This window comes from Poromitra crassiceps (assembly GCF_964638095.1).
Source record: "Poromitra crassiceps genome assembly, chromosome: 8".
Classification (NCBI taxonomy): Eukaryota; Metazoa; Chordata; class Actinopteri; order Beryciformes; family Melamphaidae; genus Poromitra; species Poromitra crassiceps.
The window spans coordinates 22,169,298-22,184,135 of record NC_139629.1 but is presented as its reverse complement, the minus strand read 5'-3'; the positions used below and the strand labels follow the sequence as shown (position 1 = coordinate 22,184,135).

Here is a 14,838-nt window from a genome sequence, read left to right as displayed (position 1 = left end):
TCAGTATATAGGAAACTTGACAACACACATCAAAGTCCACACAAGAGATAAACAATTGAAATGCTCAGGTAAAAGTTTTGGGTGTAGGACACTACACATGGTAGTCCACACAGGAGATAAACCGATAACACTTTACAATAAGGTACACACATAATATAGTAGTTAGTTACTAGTAAACTAATGAGAAATAAACTTTTAGTTAATGAATAGTTAATGATTAGCTAATGGCCCTTAATCATTAACCCATTGATACCTGATGCAGCATTTGCGTGTATATCCCTCATTTGTGTGTGTATCCCTTTAAGACCGCGAACCGCGTCACGCGGTCTTAAAGGGATACACACACAAATGCTGCATCAGGTATCAATGGGTTAGTGGTAGTGTACCTTATTGTAAAGTCTTACCGATAGACCATTTAAATGATCAGTCTGTGGTAACAGTTTTGGTGATAAACAAAACCTGAAGAGACACATGATACTCCACACAGCAGAGTTGACTGATTGGGCTGAACAATATTTCAATATTATCATTGTCTAATGGAAACATATTGTGAGACCATTGATCTAGTGATTTTCACAACAATTACATATGTTCTAAATGAATGATAAAATGCAAATCATTAGTTTCTCAAACTTAGATGAAACAAACGAGGGAATGTTATTTGGAAATTACGTGTTTGTATCTTATATTATCCTGCATTTCCATTGTTCAATAGACATTTTCTAGAATGCTAAAAATAGTTTTGCTTTGTCAAACCAAGTGATTCAGCTATATTTGGAATCACGAGTGACCATAGAACATTTAATTCGGACCAAAACTTATTTTAGTTTCAGATGCATCGAAGTAGCTGTACAAAAACTAAGGAGGATTTTTCTGTGTGTAATTGTTTTTACGTTTAATTGGCCGTTTACACACCAATCCCAAATTGGTGTCTAAATCAAATTTTATTATATTTTGCAACTAAAATAAAAAGTATATAAAAGAACAAGCTAAAATATTCATAGACAACATTGAATTAACTCAGGTTCCACACATCAAGTTCTTAGGTGTCATAGTAGATGAAAGATTATCATGGAAATACCATGTTGAACTTGTCTGTAAAAAGACTATGAAGTAAATTGGTATCTTGAGTAGAGTTTGTTCTTTCATCAACAATTCTTGTCTTTTAAATTTTTATTACAGCTTAATTTATCCTTATATTATGTATTGTAATACTGTGTGGGCAGCCACTTGTCCCACGTATCTCAATAGGATCTTCTTAATCCAAAATAAATTTTTAAGAGTGATTAGTTTTGCTAATAGATGCGACTCATCTGCTCCTCTTTTCAGTAAATACAAACTTTTGTCAATTTATAATGTTAACATATATCAGACTTGTGTATTCATGTATAAATATTACTAACTAACTTAAGAAACACAACAAATTAAATAAAATTATAGTAGGGTCCTTTTCAGATGTTTCTTGAATGATGATAATGTAGTAGGTATTGTTTTTAGTGATGGAAGTAAATTGTTCCAAAGAGAGGGTCCTCTGTATTTCAATGAGTATTGATTAAGAAAAGTCAGACAAAACGGAAGATGAAAGTCCTTAGAGTGTCTTGTCGAATATGAATGTATGTCTGAAGAAACTTTAAAAAATATCTGAAAAACAATAGGTAAATCATGAGTTAGGTGTACATATTTATTCATGAATACACAAGTCTGATATATGTTAACATTATAAATTGACAAAAGTTTGTATTTACTGAAAAGAGGAGCAGATGAGTCGCATCTATTAGCAAAACTAATATTAGGGCTAACTTGTTGTATAATTTCCTTGCTAATTCTAGATTTTGTTAATTTTATTGTTTAGTCTATAAACCGTACTATTATGTAATATTTTTTCTGTTCTTTCTTTCTTTTTATTTTTCTTCCTTTTTAAAATATATCTGTTGAAATTGATATGGTGGAGGTACCTTTATAAGCCATTTTTGGCTTCCAACCTCTCCTGCACAATGAGCATTTTTTTTTAAATGATTACTGTATGTTATGTATCTATGTGCAAATAAACATAAACAAATAAACAAATTAGATTTTTGTTTGTTCTCCAGTAAATAATTGGCTTTTACTGTATGTGGTGAACAGTACTACACCAAATGACACATTCCCTTTCTGACTGTTACTGTATCCCGTCCTGCTAGTGTTACTGTACTGTTACAAGTGTCTTTTAATATTGATTGAATGAAGCCATTGGTCAGGATGCTGTAATGGTTTGTTCAGATGCAGTCCGGCCTCCTGATTGTTAATAAAAAGCCAAGAGCGTGTTTAGAAATCTGAAATCGGACCTTTGAGTCATTCATTTTGTGTGTGTGTGATCAACTGTTTTCATTGATTTTCAATTAAAAAGGAACTAAACCCCCAACCAAAATCTAATGGTGACATCTAATCAGAGGTGGGGAGTTGAGTCACATGACCTGGTAGACTCTCGAATTGTAATAGGAAATATGGCGGTCAAATCATCCCCAAATGTTGCCACAATATTGCATTCCCAGAATAAGTGACACAAAAAACCCATTTCAGTGCTACAGGAATAGCAGCATCAGTCTCTGGTAACTGAAATGAAATTGCTTGTCAGGTAAGAGAAGAAAATAAAATGCACATGAAGGCATTGTGTATGTGTACAGATTTCTAATGTAACAGCCAAACTTTCCTCCAATTTACATTTTAATATTTTTCATTCCATCAAGAATTTCAATACCGGTACACCAATTACAAAAATAAAAAAGTTATGCATGATACAGTCTAGTGCCCTTGAGTTAAGTTGTGGACCAGTGATGTCATTCATGCACAAATGACATCACTGGTCCACAATGTAACTCAAATCAACTCTCAATAACTGTCAAACTAAATGAATGCTTGCAAAACGTGCATGTCTATTCTCTTGTGGAGCTCGCCCAGCACAGTGGACACATTGTCGTACACAGTCAAGTGAAATGGTTAGTCTCAGACCATGGGGGAACAATAACACATCTGGGTTCCCACACATTCTTAAAATATCAAATACAAGCATTTTTCAAGGAATTTCCAGCCTTATTCCCTTGAGAATTGGGCCTGTGGAGAAGAGCGTGCCCCTTCCACATGCTACTTCCTGCCGGTGAAACTCCTCGCTGTCAGGTGAAAAGAAGCGGCTGGCAATGGCACATGTATTGGAGGAAGAATGTGCTAGTCTACAACTCTCCCCAGATCGCCAAAGGGGGTGGTGCAACGACTGGAATGGGATGGGGGTGACTGAAGTGCTGTGTTCAATCTATTTACTAAAGTTAAGTTATATATATATAACTATATATATACATATATATATATATACATATATATATATATATACTGCATATATATATACTGCATATATATATATATATATACTGCATATATATATATATATACTGCAGTTTATATTATTGCACAGACTATGTAAATTCATGCACTTTCAATGACCCATGTCTATGTTTATTTTCAAAAACTTTCAAAGCCTTGATTCACCCCCTCAAATTCACAAACATTCAATGATTTGAAGGAGCCGTGGGAACCCTGTGTGTGGCCGACATGCAGGTGCACGGTGCTCATTGGTACCTGTGCCTTCTCCGTCTCTTTGCTGCACACGTCCCTGCTGAGGCTCTGCATCTTGGCCCTCAGCTGCTGGCTCTCCCTGGAGATCTCCTGGATTTGGTCCTCACGCTTCTGACTGACCTGGTCACACCGCCTGGAGCACAGTTGAGGCAGTCAAGGCGGGTTCATGACGGGTCCATTTCCAGTTCAATACAATAGCTACATGTGGGACGCACTGAAAGCAAGTTCCCATTGTGGCCTTTATACAAAATACCCTGACTTTTTTGTGACTTTCCCTAACAATGTCAGAGCAACGTCATGACCAAACTAGAACGACCGCACCACACATATATGCCTCTGCCAACAAGTGAGCAGTCGACATCCATGTCTGCCCAGACTTTGATGTTTGATCCAAATGTGAAGAAATTCCATCAAGGCGTTACTGAGATATTGCGTTAACGAGCTTGAAAATGAGGTCACAGTGACCTTGACCTTGACCTCAGTTCATCATTGAGTCCAAGTGCACGTTTGAGCCAAATTCGAAGAAATTAGTTAAGTTAAAATAAATAAATACTATAAAATTTGTGTAAATAAATAAATTCGGAAATCTGTATCGAGAGATTATCTTTTCCCCAGTAGGATACAAATCATCTTTTCCCCAAGTGATGCATTAAAGCTTTTATTTTGAATCTATCATCTCCCAGGTTCCGTTATTAATCTTGTTTTCTCTGAGTGGCTTAACACAGCTCAGGCTGGCAGTAGACCAGAATACACGGCTCTGGACCAGGCATCATCCTCATCAGTAAACGTGCTCATGGAGTAAACTAGGATGCTTTCAGGCAGCTCTTGCTTACCACCAAGTGGCGTATGAGAACATTGCATGTAGGCTACAACCCAGTCTAATGAATTACAAGCTTTTCTTCAGCACAATACAGCACAATACACTTCGAATCATTGTGGCAAGAAAACCAGATTTTATTCTCATATTTCAGATAATGAAAAATAGGACAGACCCATCTCCCAAACAAAATCTCCACACAAGCCTTCTTTTGATTAATTATGGTTGAATTAATGTCAATCCTTAGAACAATTAACAATTTTAATTTTGGGGGATAAAAAAAACTGTTAATACATTGGAAAGTAAACAAATAAAAAGCCCTAAAGACAGATGGAGACAAATTGGTGGCCCTGGAAATATATAATTCAGAGAATGATTTTTGGAAATGTGTAAAACACACAAGAAAATAAATAATGCACACATACACTCACTCGCACGCACACACACACACACAAACACACACACACACGCACGCACGCACACGCGCACACACACACACACACACACACACACACACACACACACACACACACACACACACACACACACACACACACAGCTGAATACAAGGATAAGATCCATAATGAAATGAAGTCTGCTAATTCTCTGAATGGTTTTAAAAACGGTCTGAAGAAATACTTATTGAACAAATTAGAGTAACATGTGAGTCTCCAGGTATTATGGTATGTTGGTTTATGTCTCTTGTTCCTTTTATTCTTAATTGATATGTACTGTCTACCTGATGTTTTTATATCATGTTTTTATAAGACCAGGGACCATGATGGAAACAAGTGTTTACACTTTTCATGTCATTCCTTGGATGTTTGTCATGCATTATCCAAAATAAAGTCATTCATTCATTCAGTCAACGATGGAGTTCACTTCAACCTAGTGACATAACAGTGCACTATTTGGCAAAAAGCTGAAGTCATATGAGAGTCATATGATCAAATGTTTCATGTCCTCTTTAAGTGGTTGATTGATGGTTTTCCAATTAGGAAGATGATTCTTTAAATTTGTTGTTGTAGTATTTTCTTTTAGATATGCGCAGCCGATGGTTGAATTTATTCTTATATTTTTATTTGTTGTACTTTGCAGAATTCAGAGGTGATTTGATAAGAAATTATTTATAGTTTATTTTACCCGGAGTAAGCCATGGTTTATAGGTGTCATCCGGTTATATTATACTGTAAGCGGATGACTCATTTTATGGTCTTTATTTACTAGCCTGGGTAAACCCATCCCCCACGTGACCTGCTCTCAGACCTGTTCTGACTGGGAACTGAGAGAGCAGGTCACGTGGTGGCTGGGTTTACCTAGGCTATTTATTTACATGGAACCTTTCCTTTAAAAATTATTTAGGATTTATTAAGGATTCAAATGAAATCCCAAATAATTCAAATTGCTAAAGAAAAATCATAACAAAAAAAACAAATTAACATTGTGATGAGCGCATGTAGAAACCATGCTCATACTGTATTTGTCATCAAAACCTAAAGCTACACATGTGATTTTTTTTCTGACCTCTAGAGGGTGACACTGCAACACATGTCAGTTTTAGGATTGGTTGCAGGGCTGTTATCGCTTATTGCAGATTTAAATTATTTTATGTCAACAAAGGAAGCTTATTGTGATTATGTTTTTCCTGGGAGGGAGATCGCAGTGGGAAAAAAGCGAATGGCAGAGCACCCAAAGCAGCTACGACGTGTTGTGTTTGTATAAAGATTTTATGTGAAACATGACATAATGTCAATACTTGGAAGGTTATGAAGACAAGACCGATTGGAATCTAATCACATGGTGAAGACAGCTGATGCCTTTGCTAATGGGTGTGAGAGTACTCTCTCAAGCCAGACTGTCTCTTCTGCATTCTGTGAATGCACCTTCAACAGTCTTTTCACGCTCGCAGAACATGGACAAAGGAAGTTGGGGGGGGGGGGGGGGGGGACGCTTCAAGTTTGAACCGATGCAGGTGATTGGAGAAATACGAGCGGACATCCGATCGTATTTCTCCAATCACCTGCCTTTATAGGCGGCGGGAAATCCGGGACATCCCCCTATCATCGCTCATTATTTTCCCTGAGTTTCCCTTTCCGTTTTGACCAAGTTTTCCCAGCTCAACGTACAGAAGTTTTAGGCAGAAGCATTTGAATCTTGCGAGAGCCAAACAATCTGTTTTGAGACTAGTGTGATAGCCTTTTGTGTATCTTGGGAAGGAAAGAAAGAAAGACAGAAAGAAAGAAAGACAGAAAGAAAGAAAGAAAGAAAGAAAGAAAGAAAGAAAGAAAGAAAGAAAGAAAGAAAGAAAGAAAGAAAGAAAGAAAGAGCTACCAGTTCTTGACAGCAGAGTGCAGTTTCAGTCGAATGATCGCTTTCACATCAGACTTAGGGTCCAACAGGCTATTGTGTGAGAAATAATGAGAAAGTCGCTTTCAGGCATCACATTCAAGTGTTTGGAAAGAAATGGAAAGAGCAATCTTGGTCTACAATTTGATGTCTGTTGGTTGGTAGGTGGTAGGTGTGGGGGGGGGGGGGGGGGTGGGGGAGGGGCTGAAAGAGCAGGTGGCAGGTCTGACGAGCTCGAGGCACCTGTGGAGAGACACATGTTAAGGCAGCATCAGTGGAAATAAAGGAGCAGATTGAGAGTGAATTAGCGGGAGAGCTGGGAGAAGCTCGCACCTCGATCGGTGCCAATCTTCTTTTTAAAGTGGGTGACAAAGTCCTCGGTGGACGCAGGGGAGGGGAGGGAGGAGTGGCTGCAGGGGGGGGGGGAACTGAGGGGAGAGGAGAAGAGAGAGAGAACAGTTATAGCCCAGCCGGCCCCCAGATCTATTCATCTATCATTCGTGCTTTAAAGCCCCCCATAAAAATATGATATATGATATAGTTGATCAGAAATGCAACATTTTTCTTCCTCTCTGTGTGAAAGTAACCTATAAAGAAAGAAGATACATCACTCTTATCACAGTGTTTGGATTTTTCATTGGGGCTAGACTTTGGAGACAGTTCTGTTGAAGCGAATGGGGCGGGCATGGAAAGTCCCACTATAAACCATCGTATTTGTGTTATTTCAGCTTTGATTGAAAAATGCTGCACATATTACAAAATGTGAATGCTGTGACATGAGTGATGTCTTGTCCTTTATAGGTTTGTCAATCAAGGCTAATGCAGAAGTTTAACAATTCATGAATTTGCTATGGGGACTGCCTGGAACTCTCTCAAGGACTCCTGGTGGTCCCCGGACCCCACTGCATTTACCTGTTGGGGGGGGGGGTCATCACCTGGTGATGGTTATGTTTAGGCATCTAAAATGACTCAGGGATTAGAGAAATGTGGATTGGGTTAGGGAATCGAACCCCCGGTCCTTGGCATCTAAGCCAGACGTATTAAGCTATTATATGCCAATCTACCACCCCAATGCCGTTACTGACCACCGTTTTATTTAATTGTCAAACTCCCACGTGGTGTTGACTTCAGACATTGTGGGAGTGACAATAAAAGGCCAGTGCCAGTGCCACACCATACAGCCAACACATAGCAAGACTCAGTGACCCACAGGCAGATGGAAACAATAGACCCATTTCATGGGGGCCATTTTGTGCCGAAAAGACAGGGTAAACACAGGTGCAAGCAAAACACTAATGAGGGTTTCCAACTTCCAATGATTGGAATTTGGAAACCCTCATTAGCAGTGTTGGGAAAGTTACTGAAAATTGGTAATTAGTTACAGTTACTAGTTACCTCTCTCAAAAGGTAATTTAATTACTTTAAAGTTACCAGTTAATTCAAAGTAATTAGTTACTAGGGAAAGTAACTTTTGCGTTACTTTTAAAAGTCCGCTTCGATTGTTATTAATGCACACATTATGTTAGTGTTGCTGTGCCACAGTGTGGCATTGAACATTCGCTTATTGGGGAGGCTTATAGCCTATCAAGGTCATTAGCCTCTGGGGCTCTGGCTGCAGCTCTCTCCCCGGACTAGGTCTGAGGATCAGAAACTGGGTAATCCTCTGAAGTTGTCCGTTATTTTCATGTCCTAAAGTAACTAGTAACTAGCCCAGTTACTATTTTAGTAACTGTAACTGAGTTACTGAATTTGAAAAAGTAATTAGTTAGATTACTAGTTACTGAAAAAAGTAGTTAAGTTACTGCTCATTAGTGTTTTGCTTGCACCTGTGTTTACCCTGTCTTTTCGGCACAAAATGATATGATATGATATGATATATTGCTTTATTGTCAGCACTGCTGAAATTTGTCTTGCGACCCAGCAGCCATTGTATGCAAAAACAAAGGACATGTATACACATTACACACATTAACATGACACAGTGAAAACACAAGATATTGACATACATAGAAACATACAATCAAGAGCACCGTCCACCGCTCAGCCTATCTCTGGCTTAGCTCCTGGTTGAGCCTCAGAGTCGATTGATGGACAAATGACTTTTTTAGTCTAACCTTCTTATGTGTTGGGACACTGTATCTCCTTCCTGAGGGCAATAACCTGTATTCACTGTGTAAAACATGACTAGTGTTTGAGGTGATGTTCTTTGCCAGCCTCAGCATGCTGTTGTCATACGTGGAAGTATACAGCCGCTGAAGTGGTTGTCCAACAATCTTTGAACAAATGTTTAGTTGTTGCAACATTTGTGACTTTAAGGCTACAGACAGACATCCATACCAGGTAGTACTACAGTACTGAAGAACACTCATAATAACAGAAGTGAAAAACAAAAGAAGAATCCTTCTACTGGCACCAAAAGATCTTAAGCGGCGAAGGAAATAGATTATTTGCTTTGTTTTCTTACACACTGATTCAGTCTGATCTTTCCATGACAGAAGATGGTCTATCACTACTCCTAGGTATGTGTATGAGCCTACCTGATTTATTTGTTCACTATGAATAGTAATGGCCCCCATGAAATGGGTCTATTTGCAACAAAGACAAAACCATTTAAGAGACAAGCACACACCACACGGGGGCAGCATTGACTCACACTGCCATTGCCTCTCTGACAGGTAGTGGCAATATATTTGGAAGGCAAGAACACAAGTAAATCTGTCACAAAAATGTTAAGGCTAGAAAGAAAAATCACAAAAAAATAATTCCAACAATATGGTAAATTAAATATTGAAGACAATAGCAGTAACACAATTATAATGGGCAATCATCAGTGTTTCTCTGGAAATGATTTAGATGCTGATGTAGGCTATATTGTTATAATTTACAGTGAAGGAGGCAGTACTGGGATGCCAGAACTTGATGAACTCATTGACGTGAAGTCAATAAAGTTAAATGTCATGGGATGTACCGACGATAAACCCCAATGACACCCAACCCTGTTTCCTCTTGCATCCTATAATAAGAGACTGTTTTTCGTTTTGGAACTTACATTTGTATTCGGGTTTTTTTTAGGTTTGGTACACGGCATACATACATCCAAAATACAGGAATACTTGGCAATTGTTTTAGCTTATGTGATAGAGGTAGACATAGAAGTAGGCTATATGAGTCCAGTAAAATAGAAAAATAAAAACAATACATACATATATTATATATATATACACACATGCTCATATGTTGCGTCTTACTACAGAATGATATCATCACAGAGGAGACTTAGACCTGTCTTCCATTTTGATGAAAGACCAAAACTCTTCCCAAGGAGACACTCCTTCCTCCTTCCTCCTGATCATACTTTCGTAAGATGCTACTATCTCCACCATTGTGTTAACCCATTCTTTCAGTTCTGGAGCCTTTGCTGTTAAATATCGCTGCTGTCCCTCAGAGAAGCCCAGAAAGCCTCCTCTCCACACTGAGAGCTGCCAGGTCAAACTACCCTAATGTCATTGAGTCCGGTCACAAGAATCCCAGGCAGCTGTTTTCTACAAAACTAGATGCTCAGGCCCAGTGATTCCTCCTCCACTACTCCCTCCACTATATCAACAGCAACCATTTATGGACTTTTGGGGTCGGCAATGTCATATCTGACAGCAAAACGATACACTGAATATTGAATATCTCTACGGCCAATTCACTTACACTACAGTACTGTTTTTCCCCTCTGAAAGCTAAGGGCTGCAGCGTTATAGACCCTTCTCACGGGGGCCATATTGTGTCGAAAAGGCAGGATAAACACCGGTGCAAGCAAAACACTAATGAGGGTTTCAAACTTCCATGATTGGAATTTTGAAACCCTCATTAGTGTTTTTCTTGCACCTGTGTTTATTCTGCCTTTTCGACACAAAAAGGCCCCCGTGAAAAGGGTCTATTGGGAGGGCTCTGGTGTGAGTGCAGCCATTTCAGAAGCTTTGCAATCCAGCCTTAGTGTCCTTTTCAAAACGAAAAACTTCTGTAAATGTTTTTTGATGTGTGCAAGTTATACTGTTTATTCCCCTCCATGATCACTAAGACTTGACAGAATCATTTTCAATTGCCAAAAACCTTCATTATCATAGTTCTCTGTGTGTTTTGAATACATTTCTGTGAGATTCAAGTTCCACTTTGTTTTTTTTCTTTTGTCTTTATGGTCATATCACAATGTATACATTCATGTGGCATCATTGCAGCATACTTAATAGTCCAAGTTGCCCTGAAAAATGATGTGTTAAAAAATATGTGTTCATATCACTTGATGCATTACAGGGTTGAGGTTATGCTTTATGCAGAGATGCTCACAAGTAATTTTTTGCAATTAAGTCCAAGTCAAGTCTCAAGTCTTTTGTCACAAGTCCAAGTCAAGTCTCAAGTCCCTATGGATGAGTGATCTATCATCTGCTGCATGCCATCCGTTCTGCTTAGAACACTGCATAGCTCAAACTAAAGAATCCAAAGCATGTACTGTATTATCCTCACTCCTTATCTATTAGAATACAGTAGCAGCTATGATTAGAGATGACATTAGTAGACATTTCCTTCATGTTAATTCACCAAAGAAATACAAAATAAAATAACGAAAATAAAGATTGTTCACAAGTCCCAAACCTTCAAGCCCAAGTCAAGTCTCAAGTCTTTGAGGACGAGTCTCAAGTCAAGTCTCAAGTCTTTGAGGACGAGTCTCAAGTCACTGTGTGTGTGACTTAAGTGCGACTCAAGTCCAAGTCTCAAGTCCAAGTCCCCATCTCTGGCTTTATGCATTATTACACAAGGAAACCAGACGGACCAAAAAAGAGAAACAAATTGTTTAGGCGCCAGAGGGTTCAAACAAAAATGTAAAGAATCAGGCATCGCCCCCGCGCTGCGCCCAAACAAACTGCCCCAAACATCAAATTCCACTCCTACGCAGATGACACACAAATCTATCTTCAAACCTCCCCTGACAAACATGTTGCACTTTCCCGGGCTACCAAATGCCTCGATGACATCCATCACTGGATGAGCAATAACTCACTGCAGCTAAATGGCAGCAAATCAGAAGCCATCCTCATCGGTACCCCCCAGCAGACAGAAAAGGCCAGTACCACCCACATCACCATCTATAGAGACACTGCATGAAATAGGCCACACCCATCACGGGGGAAAGCTCTCCATTCATTTCCACACACCAGCGTCATTTTCCTTGAATGAAACATAGCTAAAAGCTGTTGTGTGGTGGGCTGTGCAGACAACAAAATCGCCAATAAAAGTTTTTTTGTACTCCCGAGCAAAACAAGGAAGCCATTGAGAATTGGCAAGAAGAAAAATGTGGATCTAGCTGTCAAGGAACTGAAGAAGTTGGAGTGTTCATCTTCCGTATATATGATATGTATATATATGTGCAACACGCGACCATGCACGCGACATAGGAGAACGCCAGGATTGGGCAGAGTTTTTGTTTTCCCCCGTTTTGGGCGTGGTTTCTGAATAATGACGCGCTCCGAAGTGTCTCAATGGTCACTCTACCCCCCTTACCTCTCCTCACTCGTCACAAAGCTGGGTGTCAAGTTGGACTCATCACTGTCCTTCGATACACACATTCAATCCATCTGTCAAACAAACCTAATTCTTCCACTTGAGGAACATCTCAAGATTAAGACCCTCCCTGAGCAAACATGATGCAGAAAAACTGGTCCGTGCCTTCATCAGCTCCCACATTGACTTCTGTAACTCTCTCCTCGCAGGCCTACCACCCAAAACCATCCAGAGATTATACAGTATGTCCAAAACAGTGCTGCCCGTGTCCTCACTAAAACGCATAACATTTCACCGCCTATCACACCAGTCCTTCACTGACTTCACTGACTCACAAGAAACCAACGGATCATCTTCAAACTACTCCTGGGGTACAAGGCCATAAATTCCAGCCGTCCAACCTATCTCCAGGAGCTCCTCAACCTGACCAAACCTGACATGATGTTACTATCCCTTGTGCCATACAAAGGTGAGCATTCATACATGTAGAGGCTCAATTCAGAGAGCTTGAGTTGTAACTATTATAGGCAATTTTTGTTCACTTATCCAAAGACGTTTAGTTTATGTATAAGGGGAAATTTACTGTTTCTCAACTTTGGTCCTACTGGTTTTCTATTCTACCACTAGCTAACTCGACCCAGAAAGTACAAGTAGCCTACAGCTGGAAGGTGGGCGACACAGAGGTGCAGCTATGTGGGGTCAGGAGCGGGCAAGCTGCAGATGTGTGCTTGAGGAAGGGACTAGCTACTCCTCAGTAAGAAGGTGTCCACACCAACCACTCAATTGATGAGTGAACAGGCTTGATTTGAGTTGGTACAGTGTGCTACAGTAGCTGAAAGCCTCTTTTCCTCTTCAGTGACTGTGTAAGGATGGAAGTGTTGTGTTCCAGACCTGCAACAATGCTACCAGATCGGATTGCAGCCGCAAACCCCCTTCTCCTCCTTTGTCCTTTAGCATTTGTCCAGAGTGAATGATTCCCTCCCTTTGTGTCACTCCTTATTCCTCAGCAGTGCGTGGGTGGTGTTTATTCCTCAGCAGTGAGTGGGTGGTGTTTATTCCTCAGCAGTGAGTGGGTGGTGTTTATTCCTCAGCAGTGAGTGGGTGGTGTTTATTCCTCAGCAGTGAGTGGGTGGTGTTTATTCCTCAGCAGTGCGTGGGTGGTGTTTATTCCTCAGCAGTGAGTGGGTGGTGTTTATTCCTCAGCAGTGAGTGGGTGGTGTTTATTCCTCAGCAGTGAGTGGGTGGTGTTTATTCCTCAGCAGTGAGTGGGTGGTGTTTATTCCTCAGCAGTGAGTGGGTGGTGTTTATTCCTCAGCAGTGCGTGGGTGGTGTTTATTCCTCAGCAGTGAGTGGGTGGTGTTTATTCCTCAGCAGTGAGTGGGTGGGGTTTATTCCTCAGCAGTGAGTGGGTGGTGTTTATTCTTCAGCAGTGAGTGGGTGGTGTTTATTCCTCAGCAGTGAGTGGGTGGTGTTTATTCCTCAGCAGTGAGTGGGTGGTGTTTATTCTTCAGCAGTGAGTAGGTGGTGTTTATTCTTCAGCAGTGAGTGGGTGGTGTTTATTCCTCAGCAGTGAGTGGGTGGTGTTTATTCCTCAGCAGTGAGTGGGTGGTGTTTATTCCTCAGCAGTGAGTGGGTGGGGTTTATTCCTCAGCAGTGAGTGGGTGGGGTTTATTCCTCAGCAGTGAGTGGGTGGTGTTTATTCCTCAGCAGTGAGTGGGTGGTGTTTATTCCTCAGCAGTGAGTGGGTGGTGTTTATTCTTCAGCAGTGAGTGGGTGGTGTTTATTCCTCAGCAGTGAGTGGGTGGTGTTTATTCTTCAGCAGTGAGTGGGTGGGGTTTATTCCTCAGCAGTGAGTGGGTGGTGTTTATTCCTCAGCAGTGAGTGGGTGGGGTTTATTCCTCAGCAGTGAGTGGGTGGTGTTTATTCCTCAGCAGTGAGTGGGTGGTGTTTATTCCTCAGCAGTGAGTGGGTGGTGTTTATTCCTCAGCAGTGAGTGGGTGGTGTTTATTCCTCAGCAGTGAGTGGGTGGTGTTTATTCCTCAGCAGTGAGTGGGTGGTGTTTATTCCTCAGCAGTAAGTGGGTGGTGTTTATTCCTCAGCAGTGAGTGGGTGGGAACGATCTACATTTACGGCCGGGACACACATCTTGCATTGTGTGCGTGTGCGTGGCGTGCTTGCTGCGGCTGGCACGCCCGCGGCATCCACACAGGCAGCGTGGCTGGTGCGTGCAGCTGCTGCACTGCTGTCTGTCTGCCAACTATCTTCCTATAGAGTTTACCTTTTATTAAATTTGCTATAAACAATACAATGATGATTTTAACTGAAGATCGCTTGGGCTCACTTCAGAATCGAGGCAGTATGATTTGTGTGTGTGTGTGTGTGTGTGTCTGTGTGTGTGTGGTGGGGAGGGGAGGAACGAAGCCACGTTGTAGCCTATCTGGTTTTCAGAGGGCAGGAGAACTGCAGCTGTGAGCTCAGCTCATCCTCTCGTCTCAAATCAAAACGAGCCTTGATTGGCTGTG

General features: G+C 40.7%; 1 protein-coding gene across 1 annotated transcript in view; it reads right to left on the bottom strand.

The window, feature by feature from the left end:
• The window catches only part of aif1l (allograft inflammatory factor 1-like), a gene marked incomplete at its 5' end in the record, with an annotated part of 44,249 nt that extends 38,669 nt beyond the window's left edge, over positions 1 to 5,580 (bottom strand). The window contains 2 exons of the mRNA XM_083641110.1: positions 3,610 to 3,739; positions 5,567 to 5,580. Of these exons, the coding sequence (XP_083497236.1) occupies positions 3,610 to 3,739; positions 5,567 to 5,580 (144 nt within the window). The remainder of the gene's footprint in view (positions 1 to 3,609; positions 3,740 to 5,566) is intronic.
• Positions 5,581 to 14,838: the final 9,258 nt, after the last annotated feature.